At 36.9% G+C, this 13806-nt stretch overlaps 1 protein-coding gene across 3 annotated transcripts in view; it reads right to left on the reverse strand.

Moving 5' to 3' along the window:
* Window positions 1–13806, reverse strand: part of LOC139144106 (uncharacterized) — a 54098-nt gene that overhangs the window by 22799 nt on the left and 17493 nt on the right. For 2 of the 3 annotated variants that reach the window (XM_070714776.1, XM_070714775.1), the window contains 4 exons: window positions 9682–9900; window positions 2116–2268; window positions 1167–1287; window positions 636–849 (listed from right to left, as the gene is read on the reverse strand). In XM_070714776.1, coding sequence (XP_070570877.1) covers window positions 636–849; window positions 1167–1287; window positions 2116–2268; window positions 9682–9900 — 707 coding nt within the window. The remainder of the gene's footprint in view (window positions 1–635; window positions 850–1166; window positions 1288–2115; window positions 2269–9681; window positions 9901–13806) is intronic. The other variant, XM_070714777.1, reaches the window with a different exon arrangement.

Genomic DNA, 13806 nt, shown 5'->3' on the forward strand with positions numbered 1-13806 from the left:
ACTTGGCAGATGGGGAAGTAACACCGTCAGACAGGAAAAGGTTGCATAATAAATATCAAACAGACCAAATAACAAGCCATCGCTAATGACACAGTCCCTGCAGGATTATGGTGTTTGAATTACGGTGATTGAATTACATACTTGGTAGCTTCAGTACAAGGGAGTGGGTTGAATTTGTTAAATATTGGGAAATAACATGATAGTGGTCTGGGGGGGTCATGTTTGTGTACTTGGGACAGTAAAGTTATGGCTGTTGGTGTTTTCCATGGCAAGATCAATAGTTACATTTATAAACTGCCGAAGCCATATTGGATCGCATGGCACCATTAATTGACATGCACACAACAATACAATGTCTGTGTGCCAAGTTTGAATGAAATCTGTTCAGGGATAGTTGAGTTATGGTTCAAAAGCCTGAAAAATTTGGGACAAAATGGCCGTCTGGATCGTATCGCAAAATAAATTGATGTGCATATGTATGCTACAGTACTTTATCCTTCCACACAGTGAAAAAAAATCTGCTCAGGGGTAACAGAGAAACGGCTGCTGACGGATGGAAGGATGAATGGACAGACAGACGGACGGGACCCAATCTACAAGTCTACGCCACGGACTAAAAATTGTTGGCAACTGACCGGATAACACTTGAACATAAGTTCTTGATAGCACACAATGCTTTCATTTTGATATCTTCATTATGAGTCTCTTGTGTGATATGTAAAATATCCGCCACACCATTAAGGTCTACCATCTTCAGACAATTGGCCACACACTCATACAGCTGGTTTTGTAATGCACCAATGGCTGTCAGCAACACATCTTCATTTGACTGGAATCTCTTACAAATATCTGAAAAAAAATCGTCACTAGACTATTTTGCATATAGTGATATATAGTTTTTAAAGTGTATTATTTGAAAATGACTTTATACTTTCGGGATAAAAGAGATTTTGTTTGAAGGACAATAAATTCACCTTCCATTAAGTTCTCAACAACTGTGAGTTAGCCCTTAAGGGCCAAAACTTGGTGGAAAAGTCTGAATGCCAACACCTGCAGCTATAAGAGCAAGTTTAAGACTATGAAAAGTATTCAAATGTAATGAAGATATCCCGAGGGGGTATGAGCTTCATAAATAACACATGAGAATACACTGGTGCAGGACTAACCTAGCATGGCAGCTACTCCTCCTCTCTGTCCTATGAATGCCCTTAAACTGGCATTCCTTGCACAGTTTAGTAAGATACCTGCTACACACACACAAATATCTTCAACTGGAGATTGGCATAACTGAAAAGTAAAAACTATACTTGTTATTGTTCTTCATACACCAGTTGCAGCTTAAATTGTTGGGAAATGAACCTACCAGTCCTCCAGAAAAAATGATGCACTCTAATTTCCAAGGTATTCTATGAAAAACAGACACTGAAGACAAAATGTTTCAGTGGTACAAATAAAGCCACACACAGGAATGCACATTTTTCAATCTACAATTTCAGCATGTGGTTTTGTTTGTACTTTGGGTCCATCTGAATTCCAAGTTTAACTATGTATTAAAATGTTTTATCAGTAGGATGTTTCTTACTACGGAGAACTTGGAAGTTAATAACTGGTAGTCAGGCTTGTTGTACACATGGTATCAGTAACATTTACAAGCAAGCTCTGTGTTTTGCACATCCCTGCAGATAGGGTCCCTTCTCGTACCAATTCCATCAGTATTGAATCACACTTTTAACAAATCTGAATGAAGTCCCAAGAGTCCACACATAAACTTTGAAAGCTATCAGACAGACAAATTCTTATATTTTTATCACAAAACATGGACGCATTTACCTAAAATACATGTCCTGACAAATTACGAGACTATACGAAAAAATGTGATTCAGAATATCAACTCGAGAATTGTAATAAGTATACAATCATGTACATGTAGAGGTAGCTGATTGGACTAGCAATTTTTATGAGATATTTATAATAGCTGCGATACAGACAAAAACAAACGCTTAATGGTAATAAACAATCACTTTCCATTGAAATGAACAGCATTGTTGACAGCTCAGCTAAGTACATTGTATTCACAAGTTGGAACTCCTAATAAAGCTGATTGTTTACTCTCACCTTGATGACAACATCCATGTTGAAATTGGACATGAGAAGTTGAGCATTGCTAGGACTGGATTGACAGAGATTTTCTAGTATTCCTAATGAGTTCTTGATTATCACATGACTCACTGGTGGTGGATGAATGCCTCTTAGGGTGCACAGTACTGCCTGTGTTGAGAAATCAATGATTGCAAATTTACAAAATCATACTTGCTTTAAAATTCCAAATTGAGCAATTGTGAGTTTTCAGGTAGTATGTGCCTCAGAGAGAAAGACCTAATTTTGCTTAAACTTCACTCAATGAAACTTTTAACCATTCTCTTACCATACATGAATAAACATCAGGGGTTACCTTGCAAAGTTTAGTACTGGAGAAACAAATAACCTGATATCTGCTGATATTTGAAAATAAAAATGGCTTCCATCCCTGTGTTAACTCTATGGGGAAGTATATCATTTTTCAGTTTTTGAAAAATTAAGAGTATGAAAATGTCTCTTACACCAAGTGCTTTCAAATGAGCCCCATCAAGTAGTAGACAAGAAAAAAACTGAAAAAAATTCAGCGCCTGAATATAGTCCCCCCAGGCGCATACCCTTTTAATGTTTCATTGAATGTTCACAAGTCATCACAGTATTGTGTAGTACATGCAATTGACCTTTTTATGAAAACTGCTGTGACATATCTCTGTAAAGAAAACCATGCCCTCTCCACTGCTGCACTTTGGCCTAATGATATTTGCTTTCCATGTTTTCAAATACAGGAATGAAGATATAAATATTAATATTCATAGATCACACACTTTTAGTAAATACAGTACATACTGGTATACACAGTACAATGAATTGGTATTTTATAGACAGTGTGCCAACTGATATCAAAGACAGTTCTCAATACCAATATTCTATTTAAGTTGCAATTTGGTTGTGAAATTTAGCTGTCTTTTTTACAGCTGTTTGCTACTCATAACTCAGCTTTAATTTCACATATCTGTCCCAAGAGACTCATTTGTCCTTCAAAACTCATTTGTCCTGTTTGCTGATATAATGGAAGCAAACTGAAGTACAAACTAATCATATGGGGATAATTATACATCTAGGTTGAAATCATTTCATAATTGTGGACAAAGGTCTAAACAGTGACTGAGCAACATTTTTGTAGGTATTTTGTATTAAGTCGTTGCTTTACCTGAAATTCAATATCTTTCAAAATTTAAGTCTTTCATTAATAACAGAAGACAAATTTTTGAATTATGTTAATAAAATCTTTAACAAATTCAGAACTAGATATATTATTAACATTGTAAAAATGTTTTTGGCTGTTTTGTTTCATTTTTACTATCCCAATGTGACATAAATGGTTTTTGTCAAACAACATATGTTTGATACTGGGTTGAAGCAGTTAACTTATTGAAAGCCGTTTGCAATAAGTTTGTACATGGGCACTGTACATGTGCTATATTAGCTAATTGTACCAAACTAACACAACACTCACTGGAACTGAGAGAGTGCCATGAAATGTATCGAATCTAAGACTTATAAATATCTGAATCCAAGCCTTTTGTGCCACACCTATCTATCAGTCTTTCCTGCCAGTGAACGGAATGAAAATGAAGCAGTAATAGAAAAACACCCAAATATTTAATTACTGGACCTGGTATAACGTCCATGTAAAATTTCAAAGTTTTTGCATCAATATATCACACAATACTACTTTATATCCTTTGCATTTTTGTCATATTTCCGTCAATTTACTGCTGTAAAAGAACACCCATTACACCAATAAACAGACATGATGACAAAGAGCCATCAGACAAGTAATCTTGTCAAAGACATTTGTTATTGTTTAAGTGGCAAAGTTTCTTCACGCAATTCATGAATTTGTCATTACTGCCTGTTTGATTTGTTAGCTGTCTACAGTACACTATTGGAGATATCCCATGATTCATTATTATTTGTACAACTGTAGATTTCTCAGTGAAGTTCATCATGTCTCTTTCGAATAGACCAATCCGTAGACCAGTTTTAAAAATTTTGAAAATATACTTTCAAGCTCACTATTCTTCTCAATTCCCACTTTTGATATGGAAAATTACATTTGATCAAGAAAAGAGATAATAAATTTGTAGAATTTCCACTAAAGTTATCTAAATATACCTGTAGTTAATATAATGTGACAATTAATATTAGTATTATTCCATTATTGCTTATATGCATAAGTTTATTAGCTACTTCATTGACACCGTACAAATCATACAGAATTATGGGTAATTCATTGTACTGTGTGAAGTAGACAGATCTACCGGTACAAATTGTTGCTTTATGGGTAAACAGTGACTACAATTCCCAAGGGATATTCATTCTACAGAATGCCTCCTTCCTTCATTTTGAACAACATAATACATGCAACCAAACAGCCAACAGAGTTTCGGCGTATTACGTAGAGACTAACTATTTGTGACTATGTTTTGAGGACGGTGGAAATCTTTGATAGCTCAGGGTGACATACTGTATAATGGCAAAAAATGTTGATGATCACATGACTCACTGGTGCTGGATGAATGCCTCTTAAGGTGCACAGTACTGCCTGTGTTGAGAAATTAATCATTGCAACTGAAATTTAAAATGAACAAAAACCTGTTCAACTTCCTGCCTATCCTGCCACAAGCAAATGCTGTTGAGGCATAGTTAATGACTTTATCGTCCAATTTACAGATTGCAATGAATATCTGAGGAAATTGTGGAGGTCCTTGAGGTTGGATTAATTTCGCAGAGTTGCAGCTCATTGGCCTTGAATGTTTCATTGAATGTTCATAAGTCAGCACAGTATTGTGTATTGTACATGCGAATGACTTTTCAATGAAAACTGCTGTGATATATCTCTGTAAAAAAACCATACCCTCTCCACTGCTTCACTTTGGCCTAATGACATTTGCTTTCCATGTTTTCAAATACAGGGATGAAGATATAAATATTTATATTCACACATCATACTTCCTTTAGTAAGTATGGTACAGGGATTACCCTGGCTCAAGAACGGCATGAGATAAAATCGCACATGAAAAAAAACAGTGGGAGAATTTCAAAGTCTGTGGGAACCGGACCCAACTTTCCCTGATTTTCTGCATATTGGTTAATTTGCATAACAATACACTCAGTGAGACAGTGTTCGGACGACCTCAGTTTTCAGACATTTAATGACATGCTGTTCGTTATACTCACTTCGCTCCGTCTTGATAGCGTTTTACAAGTCATGCTACAGCATATTAAGTCAGGTGACGCTGGCCGTCCCGTTTTGGATTTTTTTTTTTGGTTAAAAGCTATTTCGGGCGCTACAAACTTGGTGAAGTTAGCCACACCGTACAATACGATTACGAGGTGTAGAACGCAACACACAGGGATAGCTGTGGGTCCATAGCTGTGGTGTTTTCAGACGGGATTCATGCCTTTTACGGGCTGGTTTTGACTTTTACGATTTTAACCCCGCCACCACAGCTTTGGAATATTGCATAGACTAGCGGCCAAATCCGCCGCAAGCACCCTTTGCGCAAGTTTGCTCGACGATATTTCGAAAAATTTTCCATCCAAATTACAAATTGCCAACACTCATCGACAGCTTGGTTATTAGGGACTCACCAGACCAGAAATCCGCTCAAAATTCACTGAAATATCGCCTTTTTTCTAAGTTTGCGCGACATGACTACACGTAGACCGCCATTTTGCTAGCGTAAAACTGTTGGTCGAGGATCCCTGCAGTACGTCACTACAGTGACGTAGGGCCGTGACCTCTCAACTTCTGAACACAAAATAACTTACGGCCAGCATCCGCGCGGCGCGCCACGAATAATTATAGATCCTAGGACTGAACTTTTTTCCCCCAAGTAAAAGTTTGGTTTCAGTTTTGTGAGACTGGGAATGTCCATAAGACGAACGATGGTCATCGATATCACACGATGAATCTCTCAGTTTGTGTTTAGAAGTTGAGAGGTCACGGTCTACGTCACTGTAGTGACGTACTGCAGGGATCCTCGACCAACAGTTTTACGCTAGCAAAATGGCGGTCAACGTGTAGTCATGTCGCGCAAACTTAGGGAAAAGGCGATATTTCAGTGAATTTTGAGCGGATTTCTGGTCTGGTGAGTCCCTAATAACCAAGCTGTCGATGAGTGTTGGCAATTTGTAATTTGGATGGAAAATTTTTCGAAATATCGTCGAGCAAACTTGCGCAAAGGGTGCTTGCGGCGGATTTGGCCGCTAGTCTATGGAATATCCCATAGCTGTGGTGGCGGGGTTAAAAATCGGAAAAGTCAAACCGGCCCGTAAAAGGCAGGAATCCCGTCTGAAAACACCACAGCTATGGACCCACAGCTACACACAGGGACAGCCCGTGTCCGATATCTAGAAGCGCTATACACGTTGAAATATAGTTGCGTCATCCGTGGATTAAACGTAACTAATTATCATGAAATATTTCCAAATAGCTTTCTAACACATGGAAATTGAAAATCGGGGTTCGAAGTTTCAAAATATCAATATTTAGCCCCTTATCACATTCAAAATACGACGTCAGATTACTGCGATAGCAGTCCGATTACACGCACTCAACATGGGGGCAAATATTTGGCAACTTTGACCCCTAATTTGCCACTTCTGTCGGTGTTAACAGTTTGAGGATAAACACAATAAAGTTTCGAAGGGTATGGTAATAAGATTTCGTTGTGCTCGTCATTTATTAGCCCTGCGTACGATGCTGTGTGTTCCGCTACAGCTAATCGCCCCGCTCACCACATGTGTGGTGAGCGGGGCGATTAGCTGTAGCGGAACACACAGCATCGTACGCAGGGCTAGTCATTTATGAAACGGCTTTGGGCGAAATTCACTGCCCTGTCCGAAAACTGTCACACTGAGTTAGTTGTAATCGGAGGCGATCGAATCCATACGCTCTAGTGCGGGAGTAACGGAAGTACAGTAGTCCAGAATAGTGCATTTGCGTTTTTTCTTCGCACTACCACTCGTACTGAACACGAATATTCCTTCGAAAGCGCCATTTTGAGCGACGACAACACACTGTACAGCAGCAATGAACACTTGCTGTATCGACTCCAATGATTTGTCAATGAACGCAAAACTTCCTGTTGGTAACCAATCACAAACGCTGTTGAAAAGGGTAACTCTGCAACAGCTTTTTTCTAGCGTAATTATAGCGCTCTCTACGGCGACACAATGAGTGGTTCTGTACTGCAAACCTGTCAAATGTTACCGATGAATTTAGATCGCGTAAAGGTATCACGTACGCGCCATTTGAATTATCGGCGCGACTTTTTTGCCCAATTGATTTTTCTGAATGCGATTTTTCTGATTTTTTAGCGTAAATATCGCGTTATCGCGCCCCAAAGTGATCCCTCCTTTAGTAAGTATGGTACATGTACGATGGATCTGTTTTTTGAAGAAAGTATGCCAACTGATATTAAAGACAGTTTTCAATACCAATATTCTATTTAAGTTGCAATTTGGTTGTGTAATTGTACTTTCACATTTTCAACACTTTGCTACTCAGCTTTAATTTCACATATCTGTCCCAAGAGACTCATTTGCCCTTCAAAACTCATTTGCATTGTTTGCTGATACAGTGGAGACAAACTGAAGTGCCAACTAATCATACAGGATAATTATAGTTTGCAATAATTTCATAATTGTGAGGAAAGGTCTAAACAGTCACTGAGCAATATTTTTACAGGTATAATTTGTATTAAGTCATACCTTTACCTGAAATTCAAATATCTTGTAAAGTTTCATTCTTTCATTTCTTACAGATGACAAATTTTTGAATTACGTTAACAAAACTTTTAACAAATTCAGAACTATAGATTTATTATTTACATTGTAAGATTTTATTTTTGATATTTTGTTTCAATTTTACTATTCTACTCTAACATAATGTCTTTTGTCAGACAACTTATGTTTGATACTGGCTTGTAGCATTTAACTCATCTGAAGCATTTGTGATTGCAATAAGCTTGTTCATGGGCACTGTACATGTGCTATAATAGCTAATTGTACCAAACTAACACAACACTCACTGGAACAGACAGAGTGACATGAAATGTATCGAATCTTATAAATGTCTGAATCCAAGCCTTTTGTGCCACACCCATTAGTCTTTCCTGCCAGTGAATGGAATGAATATGAAGTATTAATTATTAGAAAAACACCCAAATATTAAATTACAAGACGAGGTGTAACTTCCATATAAAATTTCACTATTTTGCTTCTAAGTAATGTATTACACAATACTACTTTATCCTTTGAATTTTTGTCATAGTTCTGTCAATTTACTGCTGCAAAAGAACGTCCATATCACCAAAATACAGACATGGTGGCAGAGGGCCCTCAAATAATTGATTAATAATCTTAACTTCAGGCAGAAGCAATTCATGAATTTGTCATTACTGCTTATTGCAATTTTAAGCTGTCTACAGTACAGTATTGGAGATATCTCATGATTCGTTATTATTTGTACTACTGAAGATTCCTCAGTGAAGTTCATCATGTCTCTTATGAATAGATCAATCCATAGCCTTGGTTTAAAAATTTTGAAAATATACTTTCAAGCTCACCATTCTTCTCAATTCCCGCTTTTGATGCTACGGAAAATTACATTTGAACAAGAAAAGAGACAATAAATTTGTAAAAATTTCCACTAAAGTTATCTAAATATACCTGTACTTGATATAATAGGACAATTAATATTACTATATTTACATTATTCCATTATTGCTTATATGCATAAGTTTATTGGCTACTTCATTGACGCCATACAAATCATACAGAATTGTGGGTAATTCATTGTACTGTGTGAAGTAGACAGATCTACGAATTGTTACTTTATGGGTAAACAGTGACAACAATACCCAAGGGATATTCATTCTACAGAATGCCTCCTTCTTCCTTCATTTTGAACAACATAATACATGCAACCAAACAGCCGACAGAGCTTCGCTGTTTTATGTAAAGACTAAGACTATTTTTGACATACCCCGGTATGTTTTGATGAAGGTGGAAATCTTTAATAGCCCAGCGTGAAGAACTGTATGGCAAAAAATCAAATTCTTTTGACAGAAATGAATTATGCTGACAAACATGAAAGTTATCTGGTTGGTACATGAACTGCAATGGCAAACACTTAATGTTATTGCAAGGAGTTTGAATATGTAAATTTAAGTTTGGAGTCTGAGTATCAACAGCCTTTGATTGTGTTTGAAGGTGAAGAAAGACAATGACTCATTTCTAATGGAAATGGAATTTTCCATTCACACATCTACCTATTAGATAAGCTTCACGTCACTGACAGTAAAGCTAACAAGCAGTTCCAGCCAGGCTCCAGCTAAACATCTTGTTGACATAAGCATGTTGCACAATAGCGTATCACACTGTCTCGTCACTGTTCTCTAGAGAGTCTGTGGTTTCACCCAAAAGTTATTGTATTGGTGATATATTAACTGCAAAGTGCAGCATCGGCAAAGATAATTTCTAGAAAAACAAAAGATTTAACCCACCAGTCTGAGATATCATGACAAAAATTACCTGAGGGGAAATGCTTTGCAAACCTTCTGGCATTGCATACTGCTGTTTCCATGGTAATTTCTCCATGTGTCCATAATCCAAAGCTTTGACCAGTATTGTTGCCATGGTAATCCAGTCTTTAACTTTTGCTCTATACAGTTTGTGTTGACCATTGAACACCGTCTCTGCTATTATTGTCTCACCAATACATGGCTTCTTTAGTAGTCTCTGAAGAGGATTCTGGGGAGAGGCATAGAATTTTTATGAATTACAACATTTTGTCCTAATGATTTGATTTTTTTCAAATTTTAATTCACCATCCAACAGGTAAATTCCAAGGACAGGACAAGATAGGCATTTACCAAATGAATCACTGAGGAGTAATGCGCCTTGCTGAAGGGCATACAGCCCAAGTCTCAAACTAATCATCATCTAATGGTGAAACAAGAAACTATACTTTCTGCCATAATACCTCCCCTACATAATAAACTATGGAGTATTTTTACAGTCTTGAGGTTTCTATGAAGTTTCCTGAAATTTATCATGTACACATGTACACTGCAATTACAAAATATTGCTATTTAGAGATACTTCTATTTAGAGATACTTCTGAGATGCTAATTACAACACCAACATCATTTCAAATGCAAGCAATTGCATATTAAGAACCAGATATGAACTGAAAATGCTCACGTGTTTCATACAGTTATGTGTAAATTTGAACCTTTGCCACATGTTTGCAACTTCATTGAAAGTGTTATGATCAACATAATGAACAATAATCACCGCCGATTAATTCTCAAAGGTCATGAAGTATACAAATATGTAATTAGCTGAAATAAAAATATTAAAGTTCTTTGACTGCTGTCATTGTATCACCATTTTATATAGCAAGTGTAATTACCGTTTGCCAAGTCCTTCAAGCCATATATGCCGAGCTGTGAAAGCTCATTAGATATGTAAATTAGCTGACATGAAAATGTGAAATGACTTTCGATATTGTTTTAACCAGGTATAATCATCAATGTTGTCATGTTTTGCCAACTTTGATCAAGTAAATCCCAGTATATATCCCTAATAAGCAAAGTTCATTAAATATGTAAATTAGGAATTGACTTAAGTAAAAATGCTTAATGATTGTCAATAATGTTGTATCATGGTATCTGCAATATATATAGCAAGTTTTGTCAACTTTGGTCAAGTCAATTCAGATGTATATCTCTAATTAGGAAAGTTCATTAAACATGCAAATTAGGAATTGGCTGAAGAGAAAATGCTTAATGACTTTCAATAATATTGTATTAAAGTGTCTGAAATGTGCATAGCAAGTTACATCAATTTTGATCAAGTCAATTCAGATGAATATCCCTAAGTATGAAAATTCATTTAATATGCAAATTAGGAATTGGCTGAAGTAAAAATGTCTTTTGACTTTCAATAATGTTATATCACAGTATCTTTGATGTATATAGCAAGTTTCCATGACTAAAATCAAGTTAAATTGTGTTGCTAAGTTATCCCTATATACCAAAAATCATACCTCTAGCTCTATTGGCTGGCTCAGAATTAGATATGCGCATAATTAATGAGGTACAGGATGTGGTGTCATAAGGTCTCCCATCATACCAAATATGAAGGGTGTAGCACTTGGGGTTACTTAGTTATAGCCGTATATGTATGTTTGAGGTCAAAGGTCATCGGGGTCACATGACATTTTGTAAAAAAAATTGTATTGCTAAGTTATACCTATATACCAAAAATCAGACCTCTAGCTCTATTGGCTGGCTCAGAATTAGATATGCGCATAATTAATGAGGTACAGGATGTGATGTCATAAGGTCTCCCATCATACCAAATATGAAGGGTGTAGCACTTGTGGTTACTGAGTTATGGACATATACTCATATTTAAGGTCAAAGGTCATCGAGATCACATGACATTTTGTCAAAAAATTTGTATTGCTAAGTTATCCCTATATACCAAAAATCAGACCTCCAGCTCTATTGGCTAGCTCAGAATTAGAAATGCACATAATAATGAGTTGGCAGGAAGATGCCAAGGTCAAAGGTCAAGTGGAATCCCCAAAATTGTGGAGAGCAATTTGGTCCCCTACTGGCCATTGTCCAATAGACGCTGGCTGTCTTGGACTTTAACATACGCCAGAATAAGCCATTGCCATAGCTTAGCTGCATAGGTATAGGGGAGGTCAAAGGTCATAGAAAAATCAGAAAAATAATACTTAAAAATCTTCTTCTCAAAATTGGCAAGACCTGTGATTTTGATATTTGGCATGAAGGAGCAAGGCTATAAGGTCTAACCAGGGTTAGGTTGGTAGCGGGTCGAGATGTCCAGAAACCATGGTCATCATGCTTCCCATAGACTATCATGTATCACAAAAATTAAACTGATAACTTCATTAATATGCAAGCCACGCCCACCAAAACCTTTTCAGTTCTAGCCATTTGAATTCTGAAGATGTCTACCAAATTTGACTGAAATACGTTCAGCCGTTTTTGAGATAATGGGGATACAGACACACAGACACACGGACACACACACACACACACACACACACACACACAGACATGGCTAAACCATATGCTCACGTGTGTGAACACGTGAGCAAAAAATACCGCAATTATACCGGTAGCCCCACGTAAGATTCCAGTCGCTAAATGCGACTAACCGAAACAAGTTAGTCGCAACTCCTAAAAATTTGGTCGCATATGCGACTGAAATGGTCGCAACTTTGAGCCCTGTTTTAGGCTCGGTCGGACGTGTATCAGGATGAGAACACGTGAGTGTTATGGTGATAATTTTGACATCGATGAATAAATGTATGTCTCTAGACTCGCTATGTTTTCGTTTTCAAAAAATGTAATCTTCATTGAAATCCGTGAACTGTAATAAAAGTTATGGAACACTGTTTCAGATCTCTTTTCCTTTGTGTTTTTTATACGAAAAAAATCTGAAAAAATGCTCCCCAAGCCTGAGTTTTATGGTCACCGTGATCATTTTGACATCGATGAATAAATGTATGTCTCTCGCTATGTTTTCGATTTCAAAAAATGTAATCTTCACAATTGAAATCAGTGAACTGTAGTAAAAGTTATGAAACACTGTCTCAGATCTCCTTCCTTTGAATTTTTATACAAAAAAATCTGAAAAAATACTCCCCAAGTGCCACCAAATAACACCATTTTAATATCTGTTTTTCAAAAGCTCCAACGGAGCTTACGCGGTCGCTTGTGGTGCTTCGCACCACGTCTTCGCCCTCTTCTAAAAAAATCCTGGGGAGAACACTGCTGTTCAATGGAGGAAAATTCTACGTTGATGTATGACAATGATTTCTGCACAGTACAACCAGAAAAACAAGAATGACAAAAGTAATTAAGGTCTGAAACTTTAGGTACTGGGGTCAACTTTAGCAACATGCATAGCAGAAACAGGCCCCTCTCAGTATACACAGTCTTCCCCCCCCCCCCTCTACTGTCTATGGTTTCAGCAGGTCTGTTAATATGTAACAGTTCATAAACAATGACAGGAAATGACTCAAGATCAGTGGAGTTGGCCTGTTTCTTACTGGCATGCCATCACTCCTGCACATTTGCAGGATTTCACTTTTTCTTACCTCATTTGCACATTTTTTACACTGATGTGTTCATTTGAACAAATTCACATCTCAACCCCTGCATCTACCTGTACACCAAATACTGAGATGGTAGCTCTAGCGGTATGGGAGCCTTTGTGTGTGACGGACATACATCCGCACATACATACCCACAAATATACAGACATACAGACGCCACCGACTCATCATATAAGCTCTTTTTGGTATTTATATACAAAACCAAATATGAGCTAAAAATGGCATCACTTATCATACAGCTTTCATACATTGTGAAATTATGCTGAGTTGCCATTCTCTTTAAGGTTGAAAAAGAAAGAACTTTAATGTGAAAAACTCTTTTTGTAAATTAATAAAATTCTTGACTTTTTTCTCTGATGTATACAGTATGCATAAAGTACATAATACTGATTTCAGTAATTTTTGCCATTACAGTTGACTTGAATCAATGTCCAATTTACTATAGAAGAATTGCCAAAAGCTGTCTAAACTGCATCTCAATTTATAGCTCAAAATAA

The sequence above is a fragment of the Ptychodera flava genome, chromosome 11 (genome assembly GCF_041260155.1).
Source record: "Ptychodera flava strain L36383 chromosome 11, AS_Pfla_20210202, whole genome shotgun sequence".
NCBI lineage: Eukaryota > Metazoa > Hemichordata > Enteropneusta > Ptychoderidae > Ptychodera > Ptychodera flava.